Source organism: Dipodomys merriami, unplaced genomic scaffold (assembly GCF_024711535.1).
Source record: "Dipodomys merriami isolate MVZ:Mamm:240054 unplaced genomic scaffold, mDipMer1.0.p SCAF_30, whole genome shotgun sequence".
Lineage (NCBI taxonomy): Eukaryota > Metazoa > Chordata > Mammalia > Rodentia > Heteromyidae > Dipodomys > Dipodomys merriami.
The window spans coordinates 8,679,343-8,699,577 of NW_027204493.1; the positions used below are offsets into that span (position 1 = coordinate 8,679,343).

At 44.1% G+C, this 20,235-nt stretch overlaps 1 protein-coding gene across 1 annotated transcript in view; it reads left to right on the plus strand.

Moving 5' to 3' along the window:
- Nim1k (NIM1 serine/threonine protein kinase) overlaps positions 1-20,235 on the plus strand; it is a 51,519-nt gene that overhangs the window by 23,336 nt on the left and 7,948 nt on the right. The window contains exon 2 of the mRNA XM_070040933.1: positions 1,172-2,117. Within this exon, the coding sequence (XP_069897034.1) occupies positions 1,826-2,117 (292 nt within the window). The 5' untranslated portion in view covers positions 1,172-1,825. The remainder of the gene's footprint in view (positions 1-1,171; positions 2,118-20,235) is intronic.

Below are 20,235 nucleotides of genomic sequence, written 5' to 3' on the forward strand. Positions count from 1 at the left end.
GCAGATGAGCTAAACCCACTTTCATAGAGATCAGTTACTTAAAAAAAAATAAATGCAGGGGGCTGGGAAGGTGGCTCAGTGTAGAGCATTTGCCTTGCATGCTTGAGTCCCTGGGTTCGATTCCTCAGCACCACATAAGCAGGAAAAAAAGCCGGAAGTGGTGCTGTGGCTTAAGTGGTAGAGCGCTAGCCTTGAGCTGAAGAGCTGAGGGACAGCGCCCAGGCCCAGAGTTCATACCACCAGACCCCCCCCCCCCAAAAAAAAATGCACAGGGGCTGGGAATGTGGCTCAGTGGTAGAGTGCTTGCCTTGCATGCATGAGGCCCTGGGTTCGATTTCTAGGCACCACATAAGCAGAAAAAGCCAGAAGTAGCTCTGTGGCTCAAATGGTAGAGTGCTAGCCTTGAGCTGAAGAACTGAGGGACAGCGCCCAGGCCCAGAGTTCAGGCCCCGTGCCCACAAAAAAATAAAAAAAATAAAAATGCAAAGAATCTTGTTTTGATTCTGAGAGGAAGAGATCATCTCTTACTGGAGTATGCAGGAAAAAAAATGTGGAAGATCTTCTAGCTGGATGCTATTTCCTGTTGCAAATGGTTCTGTGGACTATTTTTTGTCCAGTTATCCTAACTTCAAAATAAAAGTGCTGGGCCTGGAGGCTGACTCCTGATTGGAAGAATGGGTCCCCTGGTAGATTACCAGCCATGAATGAAAAAGCCAAGTTAGAGCACAAAGCCTAGAGTCCAAGCCCTAGTAGTACTGAAGAACATTAAGTTATTAAAGGAGATGAAATATGATGCTAATTCACTTTATTATTATAAAAATAAGAATGTTGAAAACTAATAGTATTAGGGAACCTTTATCATCGTCATTGCTAGCATATTTTTAACCTGGTTTTGAAGCAACAATACACATATTTTCCTAAACTCCAAAAAATGGAAAAATTGTTTTACTGGAAAGATGTACAGATACCCAAAGACTCCTGAAATCTAGACTAAAGGATGTGCATATATACTTTTTTCTTCTTATGAAATCATAGGCAATCAAACATCTGCTACTGAATGAATCATAAATGTGTCCAGTGCATTTAAATACATGTTGTCAAAACAGTTTCACTATAAATGTGAAACACTACATTAACATGGGCTAATAATTTTCTTATTCTTTCTCCTTAGGATGAATCAGCAACTACCAGATTTTTGGATAATTCAGGCTTAGAGGAAGGCTCATCTAAATAAAGGCTAAGTGACATTGCCAGGATCTAATCCTTCTCCAGATGCCTGTGTGCCTCTAATTTGTGAGACTCTTCTTCCCTAGGGTCTGGATTATTATATCTCCAGGGCCTTTGGGATGTGAGAGCAGGAGATGCACCAAATGCAGAAGGTCAGAGAGAAGCTCTAGCAACAGCGGCTTGTCAGCCTGTCAGGAGATTTCTCACAGGGGAGTGCAAGATTCCTGTCCCTCAGCGGGAACAGTATCCTGGGGCCTGTGTCCAGGGACACCATCCACTACTACAGAGCATCAGGCACCACACTGAGGAAGCGCTGTGGACACAGGACATGTGCCTAAGTGCAGAGTGTAGGCTTGGAAGTTCCAGGTGACCGAAAAGTGGGCAGGGCTTGGAGTGAGGTGAATAACTTTCACCTTGGCTGGGCAGTCTTTGCTCCCTGTCACTGAGGCTCAACAAGGAGATTTGCCCTGCTTACAGGACAGCACCCAGGGACGTCAAAGCAGCTCCCATCTTCACCCTCTGGGCCCTCTGCCTCCTCCACACGCTGCCCTGATCGGTGTCTCTTGGGCTGAGATGGAGACATGACCCTCCCTGGACGATGACAGCAGTGCTGGTGAATGGAAGCGGCATGGTGAACTCGCACTATGCCAAGTGGGACCGGCGCGACAGTGTAGAAAGCGGCTGCCAGACAGACTGCAGCAAAGAGGCCGAGGAGGGGCAGCCGCACCAGCTGACGCCCTTTGAGAAGCTGACACAGGACATGTCCCAAGATGAGAAGGTGGTGAGGGAGATCACACTGGGGAAACGCATTGGCTTCTACCGCATTCGAGGGGAAATCGGAAGTGGGAACTTTTCCCAAGTCAAGCTGGGGATCCACTCCCTCACGAAAGGTAAGATCTGGCTTCCCACGGGTCATCTGAAGGTTGTGGGAGATAATTGGAACCTGGGGTTAGGAGACTCAAGCCAAAGAAGCCAATAAAGTGACCTCAGGCCTAGCTCATCACCCTCCAAACCCCATGCCGTCATCGCAATTCATTTCCACAGTAACAATGTGAAGTTAGTACTTTGATTCCTCTTTTACAGGTAGGGAAACTGAGATCCAAAGGGAAAATGTGTCTTCCACATTTCAATCTTGGATGCTTTTGACACCCTACGATCCCAGTACACCAAACAGACACATTCATTCAAGTGTAAAGGAACGTGGTTTGGGTCCTACACAACACATACCCTAAATCCATATTCATAGCTTCTGTTTATATTTGTATATTAATAGCAACAGCCAAGGAGATGACCACCATCTCTGGAAAGCAGGGTCTGCCAAACCCTCTAACCAGGGGATGTAATTATAGGGAAACAGCCAGGAGCTCAAGAAATCCTGTTTCTGTCCACCTTGTATGCTGTTCTCAGCATGCTTCCTGGACTACAGGTCACCCTGAGATTCTGCACCAGCAGTGTCTACCAGTGTGGCTTCAGAGGACCTAGTACCCACTTAGATGCCTATCCATAAGGGGGAAACTTCCCCCAGGACCTCTCAAGAGGGAGCTGTAAGTCAGGAAAGGGACACTTGCAAGTTGGTATAGTGTACCAGCTTTTTCTGACTTCCTTCTTGACAATACTTTCCCTGGACCAAGCCTGCTGCTATGTCTCAAAGCCTCACTTTATATCAGAGGTGCTTTTTTTCTTTTCTTTTTTATTCAATCCCCAAACATGGGTTATTCCAATCTCTTGAGTTTCACCTCAATAGAAAAGGTCCCAACCACGTGCACACGTGTACAACGCCCCCGCACACACAAGCACATACATGAAGAAACCACTACTGTAGTTTTGTGTTCCAGTTTTGTTTTGAGTCCTATGTACCTGGCTTCACACCTTCACATCTGGCTCCCTCTCTTAATTACCTGGGGAAATTACAGTACTTCTCTGAGCCCCTGAGTCTTCACTTATAAAATGTGGCCCAAAACAGTGCTTACTTCATAGGGTGTCGGGATTCCTGAATAAGTGCTCGGTAAATGTTAGTTATTGGTATTGATTTGAAGGATTGTGAAAGCATTGCTTTGTCTTTGTACAACCAAAGGAAAATGGAAGTCTCTCTTTCAACAGAAGTTCATTCCTGCCTACAAACCAACATCAGTTCAGCTGCTGTTCCTCCGGGCTGTTGTTTTCAATTCTGACTGCACAGCAGAGTGACTTGTGAAGTTGAAAAGAAATAGCAACCACATTCCCACCTTAGAATTTCGGAACTAATTGGCTTGGAGTAGGAATGAGACATCAGGATTACTTTAAAGCTCTCTACATAATAGATATGTAAAGCTAGAAAACACTGCCTGAGCAACTTGCATGCACTGAGGACAGCTTGAACAAGACAGTAATTCATGTTTGCCATGAACAGATAATCCAGATATCATTTGTCCTTTAAATTCAATTATGAATAGTATGTCAGAATTTTATGCTACATTTAATTTTCAAATTCCATTTCACTTGGAACAATATTTATCTAATATTGGAGGTGCTGAATTAGGTCTTGGATATGAAGATGAATCAGATAGTCTCCACCCTTGAGGACTAGCGAAGAGAAGATATTTTCAACTAAGTAGAATACAAATGAGAATTTGAAAAATATACAAGAGAAAAGTTATGACTGGTTCTACTCAGGGTTAAAATCATTTTATGGGGGCTGGGAAGGTGGCTCAGTGGTAGAGCACTTGCCTCGCATGCCAGAGGCCCTGGGTTCAATTCCTCAGCACCACATAAGCAAAAAGAAAAAAGCTGGAAGTGGTGTTGTGACTCAAGTGGTAGAGTTCTAGCCTTGTGCTGAAGAGCTGAGGGACAGCACCCAGGCCCAGAGTTCAGGCCCCACGACCGGACCCAAAAAAAATAATCATTTGATGCCCTACGAGTGTTAAAACACTCCACTTTGGGAAATCCTGACTTCATTTAGCCTCCCATGTCTTACTTATGAGAAAACAGAAACCCAGAAGTGACTTGCCAAGGTCATGGCAGAGACAGGTATAGAAGTGGACTTTCTTTTTACCCCACCAGACTACCTCTAGATATTGGCATTTGTGGCAATTCTACTCTCAACCAGCTAGCCAAAGCTAGCCAGGTACTACTGCCTTCTTCATACTTATTGACATTCTTCCCCCTTTTGGAAATATGCTCATGGAGTGGTCTTATTCCAAAATGTCTGCAGAAGGGTCAAAGAAGCAGGATAATCAGGGAGGAATAAGATTATGTAACCGTGTTAGAGTTGTGTTACCATGTTTCTGAAATATCTATCTGGACTCACAGTTTCAGAAGTTTTGATCCACAGCTACTTGACTCTATTCCCTTTGGATCTGTGGTGGCAGCATATGGCAGAAGCAGCTGCTCACCTTAAGGAAGCCAAGAAGCAAAAAAGAGAATATCATGGCCACAGTTTCAACATCTCCCAGCTTTTCCTCCAATGGCCTAACTTCCTCCCACAGAATAGGCGGACCTCATAATAGGTCTGCCTATTAGGCCAACACCTCCCAATAGCATCTCAGGCTTCAGAGCAAACCTTTAACTTGTGTTTGGGGAGAGTTCATATTCAAACTACTGCAGAAACCAGATGTCATAAAAGCATCATGGGCTTCTCTTGCAGCTACTTCCTGTGTGTACTTCTTCCCATTCCTATTCTCCAGGAGAGAATTATTACCATGGCTTTATGTGTAAGAAAGCCAGTATATTATTTAGGGAAGATAATGACTTTTGAGTTAGTTAGACCTGCTTGGAATTCTTTAGACCTTTGATAATTAAGTCCCCATTCTGTGCTCAGTTTCCTCAGGTATACAATAAGGCAAACAAGTCAGCTGCCTAAGATTGTTGGGAGAAATAAATAACAAAAACATGGTGTATTGAGTATGGACCATGTGCTAGCCAGTTGGATATACTAGCTATACCCTAGGCATATATTAAGTATATATTTACATATATATATATACATACATATGGCATATTGGGTATATTGTGAATATATCATAGTAGTATTCATTAACTATTAATAGTAATCTGCTTTCAAGGAAGTCTACGCAGATTGGCTCACATGGAAAGGGGTATATTGTGTGCAGGGAATCTTAGAAGTTCTACAGCAGGATATTAGAGCTTTTTCATCTCTGTCACTCTCTCTGAATCTTTGGAGTTTCTCATCATTTCTTCTTGAGGATTCTTCCAGCTTCCTGCTTTTCTGGCTAGTGACTTTCCAAGGTGCATGGTGACCAGCTTGGTGGTTACTAGTCCTACTCCCCAGCTCCATTCTGTGTCAGTTCAGATTTTTGAAGGGAGTCTATGTTTCTCAGCGGCCATCTGAAAATGAACCACCTTTGAATCAAGGCAGCTGCAGCCCTGAGGGTCGCTTGCCTGCTATTCTTTTCAGCAGAGCTGAAGGTCCAAGAAATGTCGATGAGAGAGAGGAGAGCAGCAAATTGATGGACCTATCCATCGTAGAGGTACTGACCATCTAAGCTGAGCAATCTCTACCAGGCAGGAACAAGAAAGTGCTCATTTTGGAGACAGGCTATTGTGTAAGGAGGACAGAAGAGAAAGGCATAGCAGCAATCAGTATTATATAGTGAACTGAATTCACCTCCTGACTTGTTTGAAGTTCACTTGACACCTGCCCCTGCTGTGTTTCAGAGAACTTGACCTGCAGGGCAGACAGGTGTCTGGTGTGGCTTCCAGGTCACGCTCTCCTCATGCCTAACCTGTCACAGGATCCTGGCTGTCCAAGGTGCAATATCACACCTGCTTAAGGGATGATGTGTACAAAATAGAGCAGGAAGGTAACCTCCTCACGGAGCCAAGTCATCCCAAATTGTTATCTGCTTTCCTGGGAAGCATGAGCAGTATGGATAGGGGATCTGAGGCCAGTCCTAGGAAAGCAGAGCATGTCAGAACGCGGGCAGCTCCCCGGACAGGAGGCGGAACACATAAAAATAATGAAAGTAAAGGGCACCAGCTGCTCTGAATCTCTAGAAAGAAGGCTCCATCCTGTGTCTCTGCAGGAGTTTATTTCTCTAGCTAACAGTGTTGGTTCTCTTGGGTGCTGAAAGCTGAGAGGGCAGGTTGATAGCCATCCTGAGCTCCCTTTCAGACTCATTAGAAATTTCTCAAAAGTGAAGAGGTACTCGCTCCTGAATATTTTATATCCCATCTGTTGTCACCAACAAATCAAAAGAGGTAGCAGGTGACTGTGTTCTTCTCTGTTATTGCTCTTCCTGACCTCTGCCTCTTACAAAGTCTGTGTTTCCAGGACCCATTCTTCTCTTTCAGTTTGTTTGTTCTTTGGTTCATCCATTCCTTTTCTTATTCTTAACTTTTTTTTTTTTTTTTTTGTCGGTCATGGGGCTTGAACTCTGGGCCTGGGCGCTGTCCCTCAGCTCTTCGGCTCAAGGCTAGCATTCTACCACTTGAGCTACAGCTCCACTTTCAGCTTATTTGCTGGGCAATTGGAGATAAGAGTCTAACACACTTTCTTGCTCAGGCTACCTCTGAACCATAATCCTCAGATCTTAGCCTCCTGATTAGTTAGGATTACAGGCATAAGCCACCAGCACCTAGCTGGTCCATCCATTTCTTTTAAAACAACAATATATAATAAACATCTCCTGAGCACGTGATCTGTTCTGGACTTTTTTTGGGGGGGGGTTGGTCGTGGGGCCTGAACTCTGGGCCTGGGTGCTGTCCCTCAGCTCTTCAGCTCAAGGCTAGCATTCTACCACCTGAGCCACAGCGCCACTTCCGGCTTTTTTTTTCCCTTTTGCTTATGTGGTGCTGGGGAATCGAACCCAGGGCCTCAGGCATGCAAGGCAAGCACTCTACCACTGAGCCACCTTCCCAGCCCCATGTTCTGGACTTTTCAGAGATGAGCGAGGTACACTTCTTGCCGGGTAGGAGCTCAGAGACACACAGGGAGGAGTCAACAAGGGCGGTTGCGAAGGAAGGCACCAGACACCAGATATGCTCACTGGGCCAGATGCAGTCCCTCCAAAAAGACTCAGTCATGTAGGAAAGGCTCACACTGGGTCTCAGAGGTTGTAGAGACATTTTACAGGACACAGCAGACAGAAGTCCAGGAAGATAGACAGGGTACAAAGACATGGAGGCAGGAAGCAAGAGTTCATGGAACAGTTGGAGATGGAGCATGGGCCACTGGCAGCCACTGGCAGATGTTGGCAGGGGCTGGGTCATGAGGAAACTTCATGCATAGTGATTTTGTCATTGAACTATGGGAGAGCCATTGTGAAGCTTTAAGAAAGTGATGAACATGTTTCGTTTTCAATGAAAGAAGGTGAATTAAACCTGGGTCATGATGGGAATCAAAGAGGGCTGCAAACACATTAGTATAAGCAGGGCACCGTGGTTCACACCTGTAATCCTAGCTACTTAGGAGGCTGAGATCTGAGGATTGAGGTTCAAAACTGGCTCAGGCAGGAAAATCTGTGAGATTCTTTTTTTTTTTTTTTGTCGTTGGTGGGGTCTGAACTCTGGGCCTGGGTGCTGTCCCTTAGCTCTTCAGCTCAAGGCTAGAGCCCTACCACTTGAGACACAGCGCCACTTCCGGCTTTCTTCTGCTTATGTAGTTCTGAGGAATGGAACCCAGGGCCTCATGCATGAAAGGCAAGCACTCTACCATTGAGCCACCTTCTCAGCCCCGAGATTCTTTTTTTTTGGGGGGGGGGTCCGGTTGTGGGGCCTGAACTCTGGGCCTGGTCTCTGTCCCTCAGCTCTTCAGCTCAAGGCTAGTGCTCTACCACTTGAGCCACAGCGACACTTCCGGCTTTTTTCTTTTTGCTTATGTGGTGCTGAGGAATTGAACCCAGGGCCTCAGGCATGCAAGGCAAGCGCTCTACCACTGAGCCACCTTCCCAGCCCCTCAGCCCCGAGATTCTTATTTCCAATTAACCACCAGAAAACTAGAAGTGGCGCTGTGGCTCAAAGTGGTAGAGGCTTGAGCAAAAGAGCTCAGGGACAGGGCCCAGGCTCCCAGTTCAGGCCCCACAACTGAAAAATCAAACAAGTTAGTGCAATAGTTCAGATGAATGATACTGTCTGTCACTCCTCGGGGAGTGGCACTGAGGAGAGGCACTGGGGACACCCTTTAGAATACTGGAAAATCTCATGATCTACTGCAAAGACAAGAGTAGGAAGGGGACAGGGAGAGGAAAGATGGAAAACCTCCATGTTTCCTATTTTAATGAGTTAAAAGTGCATGGTAAATTGCAGAAGGGGAACTGGAGAGTAAGATTTGGGAGCATTGACTGAGGAGTAATGAAGGTCACAAGTGAGAAGATTGATGGCTTTATAAAACCCCAGTACAGTGAAAATCTTAGGGGTTCTAGTTATAAGCTCCTTAGCATCAGACAGTGTGTCAAACTGAACTCTAAGAATTTATGAAGCATGCATCACAAATAGCATTTGACAAATATTTGATGAACTAAGCTAATATACTAACTTCTTAAGAAAGCCCAGCAGTGGTGGGAAGAGCAGGTAGAAGAAGCGGCACATGGAGGTATTTCTCTTTATTTATTTGTTCATTTATTTATATTGTGAAAATACCATACAGAGGGGTTACAATTACATGGGCAAGGTAATGAGTACATTGCTTATCAAGCATTGTTGCCTCCTCCTTTGTTTCCCCTTCCAATCCCATCCCTTCCTCTCTCCCACCCTCCCCAACACCCCTCCTTCCCTCCTTTCTCCCTACCCCCAGCCAAAGTTGTAAAGTTCATTTTTTGACATATAACTTGTACATCTCATTGTTGCAATGGGTCCACCTGTATCCGTATTTAAACAATTTGTTTTTCCCTTCCCCTCCACAAATTATACCAACATCAAATACAGTGAAAACAGGGGTTATACCATGGGGGAGGGACATATAAAGCAACAAAGAAATCATAAATATGTTAGAAACAATCACAAGAAAGAAAAAAACATTTGAATCCTTATCTTAGGGTTCATTTCACCTAACATCAACTTATCTGACCTTTTCTACTTGTCTCAGACATATACTAGTTATTGCAAATAAAGGAAACCATGGGACCTATGTTTCTTTGGGCCTGGCCTACTTGACTTAATATAATTTTTACCATCTTTCCATTTCCTAGCAAATGGGGCAATGTCATTCTTTCTGATGGAGGCATAGAATTCCATTGTGTATATATAGCACATTTTCTTGATCCAGATACTCAAAACAGATGCTGGAGGGGAGGTATTTCTCATAAGTGTGTTGTATCCCATGTTTGGGTTGGGAATTCATTCTCCAGACAACCTTTGTGATAAAGGCATGCTAGTTTTAAGAAAGTGACCCCCTTGGGCTGGGAAGGTGGCTCAGTGATAGAGTGCTTGCCTCGCATACATGAGGCCCTGGGTTCAATTCCTCAGTACCACATAAGCATAAAAAGCCAGAAGTGGCGCTGTAGCTCAAGTGGTAGAGTGCTAACCTTGAGCTGAAGAGCTGAGGGACAGCGCCCAGGCTCAGAGTTCAAGCCGAGGACTGGCAAAAAAAAAAAATAGAAAAGAAAAGAAAAAGAAAAAAGAAAGTGACCCCTTTTATTCATTAAGTAACAAATTATTAGCAGATCAAGGTTCAAGACCACCTCTGGCAGGGCAATCTGTGATATTCTTATCTCCAGTTAACCACTAAAAAGGGAGAAGTGGAACTGTGGCTTAAGTGGTAGAATGTTAGCCTTGAGCAAAAGAGCTCCACTGTGCAGGCCTTGAGTTCAAGCCCCAGGAGCAGCACACACACACACACACACACACACACACACACACACACACACACACACACACACATGGTTAGTTAACTTAATCTTGATGGTATGTCATGATGAGACCTGTAGTCTCAGCACTTGGGAAACTGAGGCAGTAGGAGTGTGAGTGTGAGGCTATCCTGCACTAGATAGAAAGACACTGTTTCAACAAAGGTTGCATGAGGAATTTGCATAGTGGCAAATGTCTGCAATCCCAGCTAATTGGGAAAATAGATGTTTGAAGCTAGCTGGACAAAATGTTAGTGAGACTCCATCTCAACAAACAAGCTGAGCGTGATGGTGTGGTATAATTCTAGGTAGACGGGGAGGATCATCCTCCAAGGTCAGCCTGAGCAAAAACATGAGACCCTAGAAGTGAAAGGGCCTAGGCTCAAGCCCTAATCATGTAATAATTAATTAATTAATTTAGTTATTGACTTTAAGGAATCCAATCTAAAAACAAATCCAATATTAAAAATTAATCCCCAAACGTTCACTGTAGTGCTACACTGTTAAGGACCTGAAATAACTTAAGAGGAGTCAAAAATACAGGGATGGCTAAAGTAAATGAAAGGGTTGACACTGGACAGAAGGCCGACAGCCATTAGACGTCATGGTCATAAAGACTGGTCACATGGAAGACCATGAGACACTGGTGAGTGACAACGCAAGGACAATCCAGAGGGTTCTTGTGATGATGGAATGAGTTACTCAAGGCTTTGCTCGGCACTTTCTGGGTAACAGATACTCTCCTAGGAACTAGGGATTCTGCAGTGGACAAAACACAGTGGCCTCTTGGCACAGCAGAACTTATACTCCAGTTGAAGGAGACAGACAAAACCAAGGAAAATATATGAAGTGATGCGTGTGAGGGAGGAAAACAGAGCAGGGAAGTGGGAAGCATGGAAGGCTACTGTTGAACTGACAGTGGGGGCCTGATGAAGCCAAGGGAATAATATCATTGGAGTGCCAAGCCGAGAGAATGACTTGCAGCCCTCTCATACAGCCAGTGGGATGAGGGCAGAAGTACCAGGGACCATCGGGTAGAGGGCCAAGTATGTAATAACTAATGGTGTTGCCATTCCTGAGCATGAAAGGGAGCCACCGGAACAAGCAGAGGAGTGACATGACCGGCTGACGCTTTAGCAGGGTCATTCTGTTTTTTGTTTTGTTTTGTTTTGTTTTGTTTTGGGGGGGATCCAATTGCGGGGCCTGAACTCTGGGCCTGGGCACTGTCCCTCAGCTCTTCAGCTCAAGACTAGCGCTCTACCACTTGAGCCACAGCGCCACTTCCGGCTTTTTTCTTTTCTTTCTTTTTTTTTTTTTTTGCTTATGTGGTGCTGAGGAATTGAACCCAGGGCCTCATGCATGCAAGGCAAGTGCTCCATCACTGAGCCACCTTCCCAGCACCAGCAGGGTCATTCTGGATGCTTTTGTTGCAAATAAGACTGAAGTGGTCTCTGGCAGACAAGGAAAGGTCAGTTAGGAGCCTGTTGTAGTTATAATCTGGACAAGACCCAATGATACCTGAGACCAGAAAAGAAAAAAAAAGTAGCTGTGAAATGCTGAGAAAGGGGCTGGAATCTGTCTATACTTAGAAGATAAAGGGTAATAGAATTTGGATATGGAATAAAGAGTCAAATAACATAAGGGTTTTTGGGCAACCACAAGAAGAGTTTCATCCTTTCCTGGCATGGAGGAAACTATGGGGAGGCACAGGTTTGGGGAGGGGGAGGTTAAGATCACATTTGAATATATATTGCCATGCTATTACTCATCCATGTTGGGGCTGACTGCTCTCTAGCTGATGGAGCCTATTCTGTCGGCACTTAGGTTAGGACAGAACTGCAGGGGAATTAACACCCTCCAGTAGTAATCAACAACCAATTACTAGGAGGAATTGTAAAAATATTGTACTTCCTGGCCTCCTCTCAAGATCAGACTTAGCATGATAACTCTTAGCAGCTTCGCTGGTAACTCACTTAGTAATACACCCTTTATTGGCTGTTTTTCCTTTCCTGTCTTCCTCCTTCTCCTAGCATTTCCTGGAATCACTTCCCTCATTTACTTAATCCCTGCGTCAGGACTTGTAACTGGTAGAATTTAAATTGAAACAATATCCAAGTAGAGCAGTCACTGGAGTAGATGAGTTTTGCCTGGAATTACCAAGGTAGGGACTACAGAAAGGAGGTCAGGGGACTCAACCTTTGAGTCCAACATTTAGAAGCCAGGGAAATAAAAAGATAACAGCAAAGGAGCTTTAGAAGAAACAGAAAGAGGTAGGAGGAAAATCAGAGGGTATGTGGTTCTGGAAACCAAGAACCAACTAGTTTTTAAGGATGAGAGGCCTATTTTCAGAGCCTTTCTCTTTCACTGGACTGGGAAGTGTTTCACTGGCAGATGCTTCTTAGTTCTCATTGAACACATGTTGAAAGAGTAGATTGAGAGACCCAGTTCTTGGTAGAAGTGCAATTTCTACCCCCGAGTAACAATTTAGAATGCCAGGGCTTTTTTTTTGTTTATATTTTTATTTTCATTTTATTGTTATTATAAAGGTGATATACAGAGAGACGAAAGTTACATAAGTCAGGTAATGAGGACACCCCCCCTTTGCTCCCACTCTCCCAGTTTTTCCCTCCATCTACACCCACAAGTTGTATAATTCATTTTCTTTTTTTTTTTTTTTTTTTTTTTTTTTTAAATTTTTTTTATTGTAGAGATACTATACAGAGGGTTACAGTTACATGAGTGAGGTAATGAGTACACTTCCACTTCCTCTTGAACATTGTTACCCCCTCCATTGTTTCCCCCCTACCATCCCCTCCCTCCCTCCCTTCCCCAAGGTTCTTTTTTTTTTTTTTTTGATCGTGATTAAGTGATTACTTAATTTCCGGAAATTCACAGTATTGTGGAATAATGATGCTCATTTAAAGTCACAAGTTCATTCTAACTTTCCTGGAGCAAATTGTCTATCACAGTCTGTAATATATAACGGTGCTCATATGTTATATACCATATATGTGATCAGCAGCATGGGGATATTTAGTAGTGGTTCAACCAGATGAGTGGGAGTTCTTTGTTTCTTAAGTCCTGTTAGTTTTGTCATATCACCTAACATTTTGGATTCATCATCCACTTATCAGGGAGACCATGTACTGTTTGTCTCTTCGTTCTTGGCTTACCTCGCTCAACATGATTCCTTCTAGCTCCATCCATTTCCCTGCAAATGCCATTATTTTGTCATTTCTAATGGCTGCATAATATTCCATTGTGTATAGATACCACAATTTTTGGATCCATTCATCTGTGGTGGGGCATCTAGGTTGTTTCCATATCCTAGCTATTGCGAACAGTGCTGCAATAAACATGGAGGTGCACGTGTCCTTGTATGTTGGTTCCTGTTGTTCAGGGTAGATGCCTAGAAGTGGTATGACTGGGTCGTAAGGGAGGTCAATCTTTAGCTTTCTAAGGACCCTCCAGACTGCTTTCCAAAGTGGTTGTATGAGTGTACATTCCCACCAGCAGTGTAATAGCGTTCCTCGTTCTCCACATCCCCTCCAGCATTTGTCGTTGGCTGATTTGTGGATGTGGGACATTCTGACTGGGGTAAGGTGGTATCTCAGGGTTGTCTTTATTTGCATTTCCTTCACCACCAGGGATGATGAACATTTCCTCATGTGTTTCTTTGCCATTTTTATTTCTTCATTTGAGAAGTCCCTCTTTAGTTCCCTTGCCCATTTAGTAATTGGTGTGTTGGGTTTGGGAGGGATTAGTTTCTTGAGTTCCCTGTATATACAGGATGTTAACCCCTTGTCTGATATATTGCTGGTAAATATTTTTTCCCAATTAGTTGGTTGTCTTTCTAGCTTGGTTGCGATAGCTTTATCTGTGCAGAAGCTTTTTATTTTAAGGTAGTCCCATTTGTCGAGTCTCTCTCCAATTTGTTGTGACCCTGGGACTCTGTTCAGGAAGTTCCTTCCTGTGCCTATTAGTTCAAGTGTCTCTCCTACTCTGTCCTGCAGTAGTTTCAGAGATTCAGGTTTAATGTTAAGGTCTTTAATCCATTTTGAGTTGATGTTGGTGCATGGTGATAGGCTGGGGTCCACTTTTAGTTTTCTGCATGTGGCTGCCCAGTTTTCCCAGCACCAGCGGTTGAAGAGGCTGTGTTTCTTCCATTGTATGTCTTTGGCTCCTTTGTCGAATATCAGCTGGCTGTAGGCCTGTGGATTTATTTCTGGATCTTCTATTCTGTTCCATTGGTCTTCGGGTCTGTTTTTGTGCCAGTACCATGCTGTCTTTGTTATTATAGCTCTGTAGTAGAGTTTGAAGTTCGGCATGGATAGCCCTCCCATATTGTCTTTATCCCCTAGAATTGTTTTGGCTATTCTAGGTCTTTTGTTGTTCCATATGAATTTTTGGACTGTTTTCTGTATTTCAGTGATGTACGTCATTGGGATTTTAATAGGAATTGCGTTGAATTTGTATATTAGTTTTGGAAGTATTACCATCTTTACTATATTAAGTCGGCCTATCCAGGAGCATGGGAGGTCTTTCCATTTCCTGGTGTCTTCTGCAATTTCTTTCTTTAACTTTTTATAGTTCTCATTAAATAGTTCTTTTACATCTTTGGTTAGGTTAATTCCTAAATATTTTATTTTTCGGGAGGTTATTGTGAATGGGGTTGCTCCCTTTATTTCCCTCTCTTCCTGTACATTATCAGTGTATAGGAAGGCAACTGATTTTTGTGGGTTTATTTTGTATCCTGCTATTTTGCCAAAGTGATTTATGATTTCTAAGAGTTTGGGGATGGAGTTTTTGGGATCGTGGAGGTATAGTATCATGTCGTCTGCAAAAAGGGATAGTTTAACTTCTTCTTTTCCTATGCGGATCCCTTTAATGTCTTTTTCTTGCCTTATTGCCCTGGCTAAGGGTTCTAGGACTATATTGAAGAGGAGTGGAGACAGTGGGCATCCTTGCCTTGTTCCTGATTTTAGGAGAATTGGTTGTAGCTTTTCCCCATTAAGTATAATATTGGCTATTGGTCTGTCATAAATGGCTTTTATTGTTTTTAGAAATGTTCCTTCTATTCCTATTTTCTCCAGAGCTTTTAGCATGAATGAATGTTGAATTTTGTCAAAGGCCTTTTCTGCATCTGTAGCGATAATCATGTGATTCTTGACCTTGGCTCTGTTGATATGTTGGATTACATTTATTGACTTACGTATGTTAAACCATCCCTGTGTCTCTGGGATGAAGCCTACCTGGTCATAGTGAATTATTTTTTTTATGTGTTTCTGGATTCTGTTAGCTAGAATCTTGTTAAGGATCTTTGCATCTGTGTTCATCAAGGAGATTGGCCTGTAATTCTCCTTTTTGGTTGGGTCTTTGCCTGGTTTGGGGATGAGTGTGATATTGGCTTCGTAGAATGAGTTTGGGATAGCTCCTTCCTTCTCTGTTTCTCTGAAGAGCTTGAGGAGTATGGGTATTAGTTCTTGTTTAAAGGTCTTATAGAATTCTGCTGTGAATCCATCTGGTCCTGGGCTTTTTTTTGTTGGAAGACTTTTGATAGCTTCCTGTATCTCATTATAGGATATTGGCTTATTTAATTGGTTAACTTCTTCTTTGCTCAGTTTGGGCAACTTGTATTTCTCTAAAAATGCATCCATTTCTGCCCGATTTTCTTCCTTTAGAGAGTATAGCTTTTGAAAGTAGTCTGTTAGAATTGTTTGGATATCTTGGGTACGTGTGGTGATGTTTCCCGTGGCATCCCTAATCCTATTAATATGGGTTTCCTCTCTTCTTTTTTTAATTAATCTAGCCAATGGGCCATCAATTTTGTTTATTTTTTCAAAGAACCAGCTTTTTGTTTGGTTTATTTTGGTTATGGTTTTCTGATTTTCTAATTGGTTAATCTCTGCTTTTAATTTGGTTATCTGGCTTCTTCTAGTAGCTTTAGGTTCCATTTTTTCCTGTTTTTCTAGCTGTTTTAATTGCAACATGAGATTATTTACTTGGTCTGTCTCCATTCTCTTGATGTGGGCACTGAGGGCAATAAATTTGCCCCTCAGGACTGCTTTTGCTGTGTCCCACAAGTTTCTTTGTGAGGTGTTTTCATTTTCATTGAGTTGTAGGAAATGCTTTATTTCTTCTCTGATCTCTTCTGTTATCCAGGCATTGTTAAGGAGTGTGCTGTTCAATTTCCATGTATTGGAGAAATTTCTGCGGTATGCTTTGTTATTGAGAGCTAGCTTGATTCCACTGTGGTCAGATAGGATACAGGGGATTATGTCGATCCCTTTGTATTTGCCTAAGTTCCTTGCATGAACTATGATATGGTCTATTTTGGAGAAAGTTCCATGAGCTGCTGAGAAGAATGTGTACTGTGTTGTTTTAGGGTGAAATACTCGGTAGATGTCAGTTAATTCCGCTTGCAGTATGGCCTCTCTTAATTCGGTAGCTTCTTTGCCAATCCTCTGGTTGGTAGACCTGTCCTTTGGTGAGAGTGGTGTGTTAAAGTCTCCTAGTATTATCGTATTGGGATCTATTTTATTCTGTAAGTTTGAGAGCATTTGTTTGACATATCTGGGTGCACCAATATTTGGGGCATATAAGTTGATGATGGTTATATCCTCCTCTTGGATTGTTCCCTTTATTAATATGTAGTGTCCGTCCTTGTCTTTCTGTACTGATTTTAATGAAAAGTTTATTTTGTCAGATATCAGGATAGCTACACCTGCTTTCTTACTGGGGGCGTTTGATTGGTAAATCCTTTTCCACCCCTTCACTCTGAGTTTGTTTGTATGTTTGGCTGAGAGGTGGGTCTCCTGAAGGCAACAGATGGATGGGTCTTGTTTTCTTATCCAGTCCTCAGTTCGTTTTCTTTTAATTGGCGAATTCAGCCCATTTATATTAAGAGAAAGTATAGAGAGATGCATTGTTGTCCCTGCCATTCCGTTTTCCTAAGTTTTTCTTTTTTCCTTTCCTCCTGTGTTTGCTCAGTTAGACTTTGAGTAATGCCTGTTTGGGGCAGGCCCCAGTTCCTGGCTGCTTTCTTCAGGTTGTGTCCCCCCTCTTAGAATTCTTTGTAATGCTGGCTTAATGTTTATGTATTCATTTAGTTTTTCTTTGCTATTAAAAGTTTTCAGTTCTCCATCAAATGTGAATGCTAGCTTTGCCGGGTAGATCAGTCTGGGTTGGCAGTTATTGGCTCTCAGGGCTCGTATGGTGCTTTCCCAGGCTTTTCTTGCATTCATTGTTTGTGTGGAGAGATCTGCAGTAATTCTTATTTTTTTCCCATTGTAGTATAGCTCCTTCTTCATTTTTGCTGCATGCAGGATTGTTTCCTTATTATTCAGATCTATCATTTTTACTATAATGTGTCTAGAAGTGTTTCTCCTGGGGTCTTGCTTGTTGGGTGTTCGATAAGCTTTTGTGATGTAGTTAAGATGGTCGTTTTTGAGGTGGGGAAAATTTTCATTGATTATCTTGTTAAATAGGTGTTGCATTCCCTTGCTCTGGAATTCCTCACCTTCGTCCACTCCAATTATGCGAAGGTTAAATTTTTTAGCATTATCTGCTTGCTCTTGAATATCCCTTTGGTTTAATTTGAGTAATTTTTCCATATCTGTCACTTTTTGGTCCAGTTGGTGTATTCTGTCTTCTGTATCTGACACTCGACCTTCCATTTCATTCACTCTGTTGACAGTGGCTTCTATTGTGGTTTGCATGGAGGAAATGGATCCCTTTATGGATTCAATGTTGGTTCTCAGAGTACTGACCTCACCTCTCAATGAGGTATGCATTACCTCTAATTTGGCGTTTATCTCACTTCTTATTGAGGTTTGTGCAGCTTCTATTTTTGCATGCATCTCTTGTTTGATACCCTGTATCTCTTTGGATAGTTCATCCTTGTGCTCTTTCAATTTCTGATAAATTTCTCGCTTTATTTCTTGAGTCATTGCCTCCAGCAACCCTTGGAAGTAGCCTTTGTCTTCCATTCCTGCTTTGTTCCCACTGGGGCTCTCCCCTGTGTGGCTGCTGGCTTTTGAGGTGAGCTTGCTGTCCTGGGTGGTAGTAAACCTTGTGATTTTTCTCTGTGATTTTCGCATGGAGGTTCAGGAGACTGCTCTTCAATTTTGTTTTGGTGTGTCTGTCTTTGCTTGGTTGCTGATTCTGTATTGGTAGAGAGAGTCTGTGCCTGATCTGGGTTCTGTTGGGAGCCTATTTCCAGCTGCTATTCTGACTTACTTAGGATTCTCAGCTCTCTGCTGTAGATTGCTGACAGTTCCCGCCTTTGGAAGGGTTGAGCAGCCTAGACTGCTTGTGTTTGCTCCTACGGGTGCTCTTGTGAAGAACAGATGCTCTGGATGCACTCTCCCAAATGCTGGAGTCTGCTATGGGCTCCTGATGTGTTTTTGTTTATTTGTTTTGGGCTGGTTGTGGGCTTGAACTCTAGGTTTGGGTGCTGTCCCTCAGCTTTTCAGCTCAAGGCTGGCACCCTACCGTTTGAGCCACAGCACCACTTCTGACCCTTTTTGCTTTTGTGATGCTGAGGAATCAGATGCAGGGCCTCATACATCCAAGACTATCACTCTATTGCTGAGCCGCCTTAACAGTCTGAGCTCCTGCTTACTATCAGGTGCTGGCAGCCTGTGTTGCCCAATTCCCAGTCTAGGGTATATGGGTGGAGTTTTGGTGGGGTTTGGGCTTCTCTTGTCCTGGGCCTCCAGGTCTTTTGTTGTCACAGGCGTGCTTCCCGGGGGAGTGTTGTTTCCTGGTTTTCTCCCCTCTGTTGAGGCGTATGCTCAGCTTTTTACTTCAATTGGGAGGAGTTGGTTGTGTTGTTCAGGCGCCGGATCCCCGGGCTTGGTTCCGGCCCCAGCCTGGAGCGCGCTTGTTAGGCCTGTGCTGATGTGTATACCCCCTAGGTTGTACAGCCTGGGGGACACAGTTCAAATTTCTTCTACTGTTGGTAGTCTTGACCCAGGGGCGCTGTTCCTGGCTTGGGCATTTAAGCTCCCTTCCAGGGGTGCTCTTGCTCTAGCCTGGCCAGCTGAGTGTGCTCCACGGGCTGGTGGAGCTCTCAAACAGTTCCCAGTTTTAGTGGGTCCTGTGGTCCGGGTGCTGGGGTAGGGAGTCTAGGTCAGGGTCTGGGGATTCCCTCCAGCTCTGGTCTCCCTTGAGGGATACACTTCCCCTGTGGGGTACTCACCCTGGAGCTGGTTGTTTCTGTGTGGTGTAGGTCGTCAGTTGTTGTTGCAATCCGGGCTGGGTTGGGCGGTGGTGGCTCTGTGTGATTCTTTTCTGTCTCTGCCTCTGTCGAAGCTGTTGGGTCGAGAGTGTCCACGCTCAGGCAGCTTCTTCTCGGTACCTCTGGGGCCCAAGTGACCCCGCCGGGTTGTTGCGATCGTGATCGGGCGGGCGGGTGGTCTGCAGACAGGACCCTTTGTCGCGCCGAGCCGCTTTGGCGGGATGGAACCTCTCTGCTCGGGTGGAGAGTGCTGGATCGTTGCGATCGCGATCAGGCGGGCCGGGTGGTCTGCCGCAGGTCCTTTTGTCACTCTGCTGATGCCGAGCGGCTTTGGCGGGATGGAGCCTCTCTGCTCGGGTGGAGAGTGAGGGGTGGGGGTGGGATCCTCGTGGAGACTCCCGGCTGGTAGGTTTCTCTGTTCCTGGCGATCTGCTGTTCTGCAAATCAGTACCTGATGTTCTGAAAGTGGCCCCCTGTGTCTCTGCTGTTTCTCTGGGGCTCCCACAGCCCCCGCCGGGCCGGCTGGCCGGCGGCTTGGCGCGCTGCCGCGGCCAGTAAAGGTTGGGGGAGGGGTCTTCGCTTTTCTCTGTTTTGAAATTCTTTTCCTCTTTCTTTTTTGTTATTCTCCGCCTCTGGTTTTTCTCTGAGTGTTCGTCTTTTTGTTGTTGTCGGTCTCTTGGGGAGATTAAGCGTTGGAACTCGAACTCTCTTTTTGGTTGGAGAGAGCTGTGGCGTTTCCCTACTGCCCCGTCGCCATCTTGGTCCCCCCTCTGTATAATTCATTTTCAACATGGTGTTAGTGAGTACCCCAGCACGTTTTTTTAAGCAATTTTTTTATTATGATTAAGTGATGACATAAATTTCACAATTTTCACAGTTTTGTGGGATAGTGATACTTGGTTAAAGTCACAAACACATTCTAACCTTCATGGGGCAAATTCTCTTTATCGTGGTCTATAAAGTTTCTGAGTTCTGTGAGCTTTGACA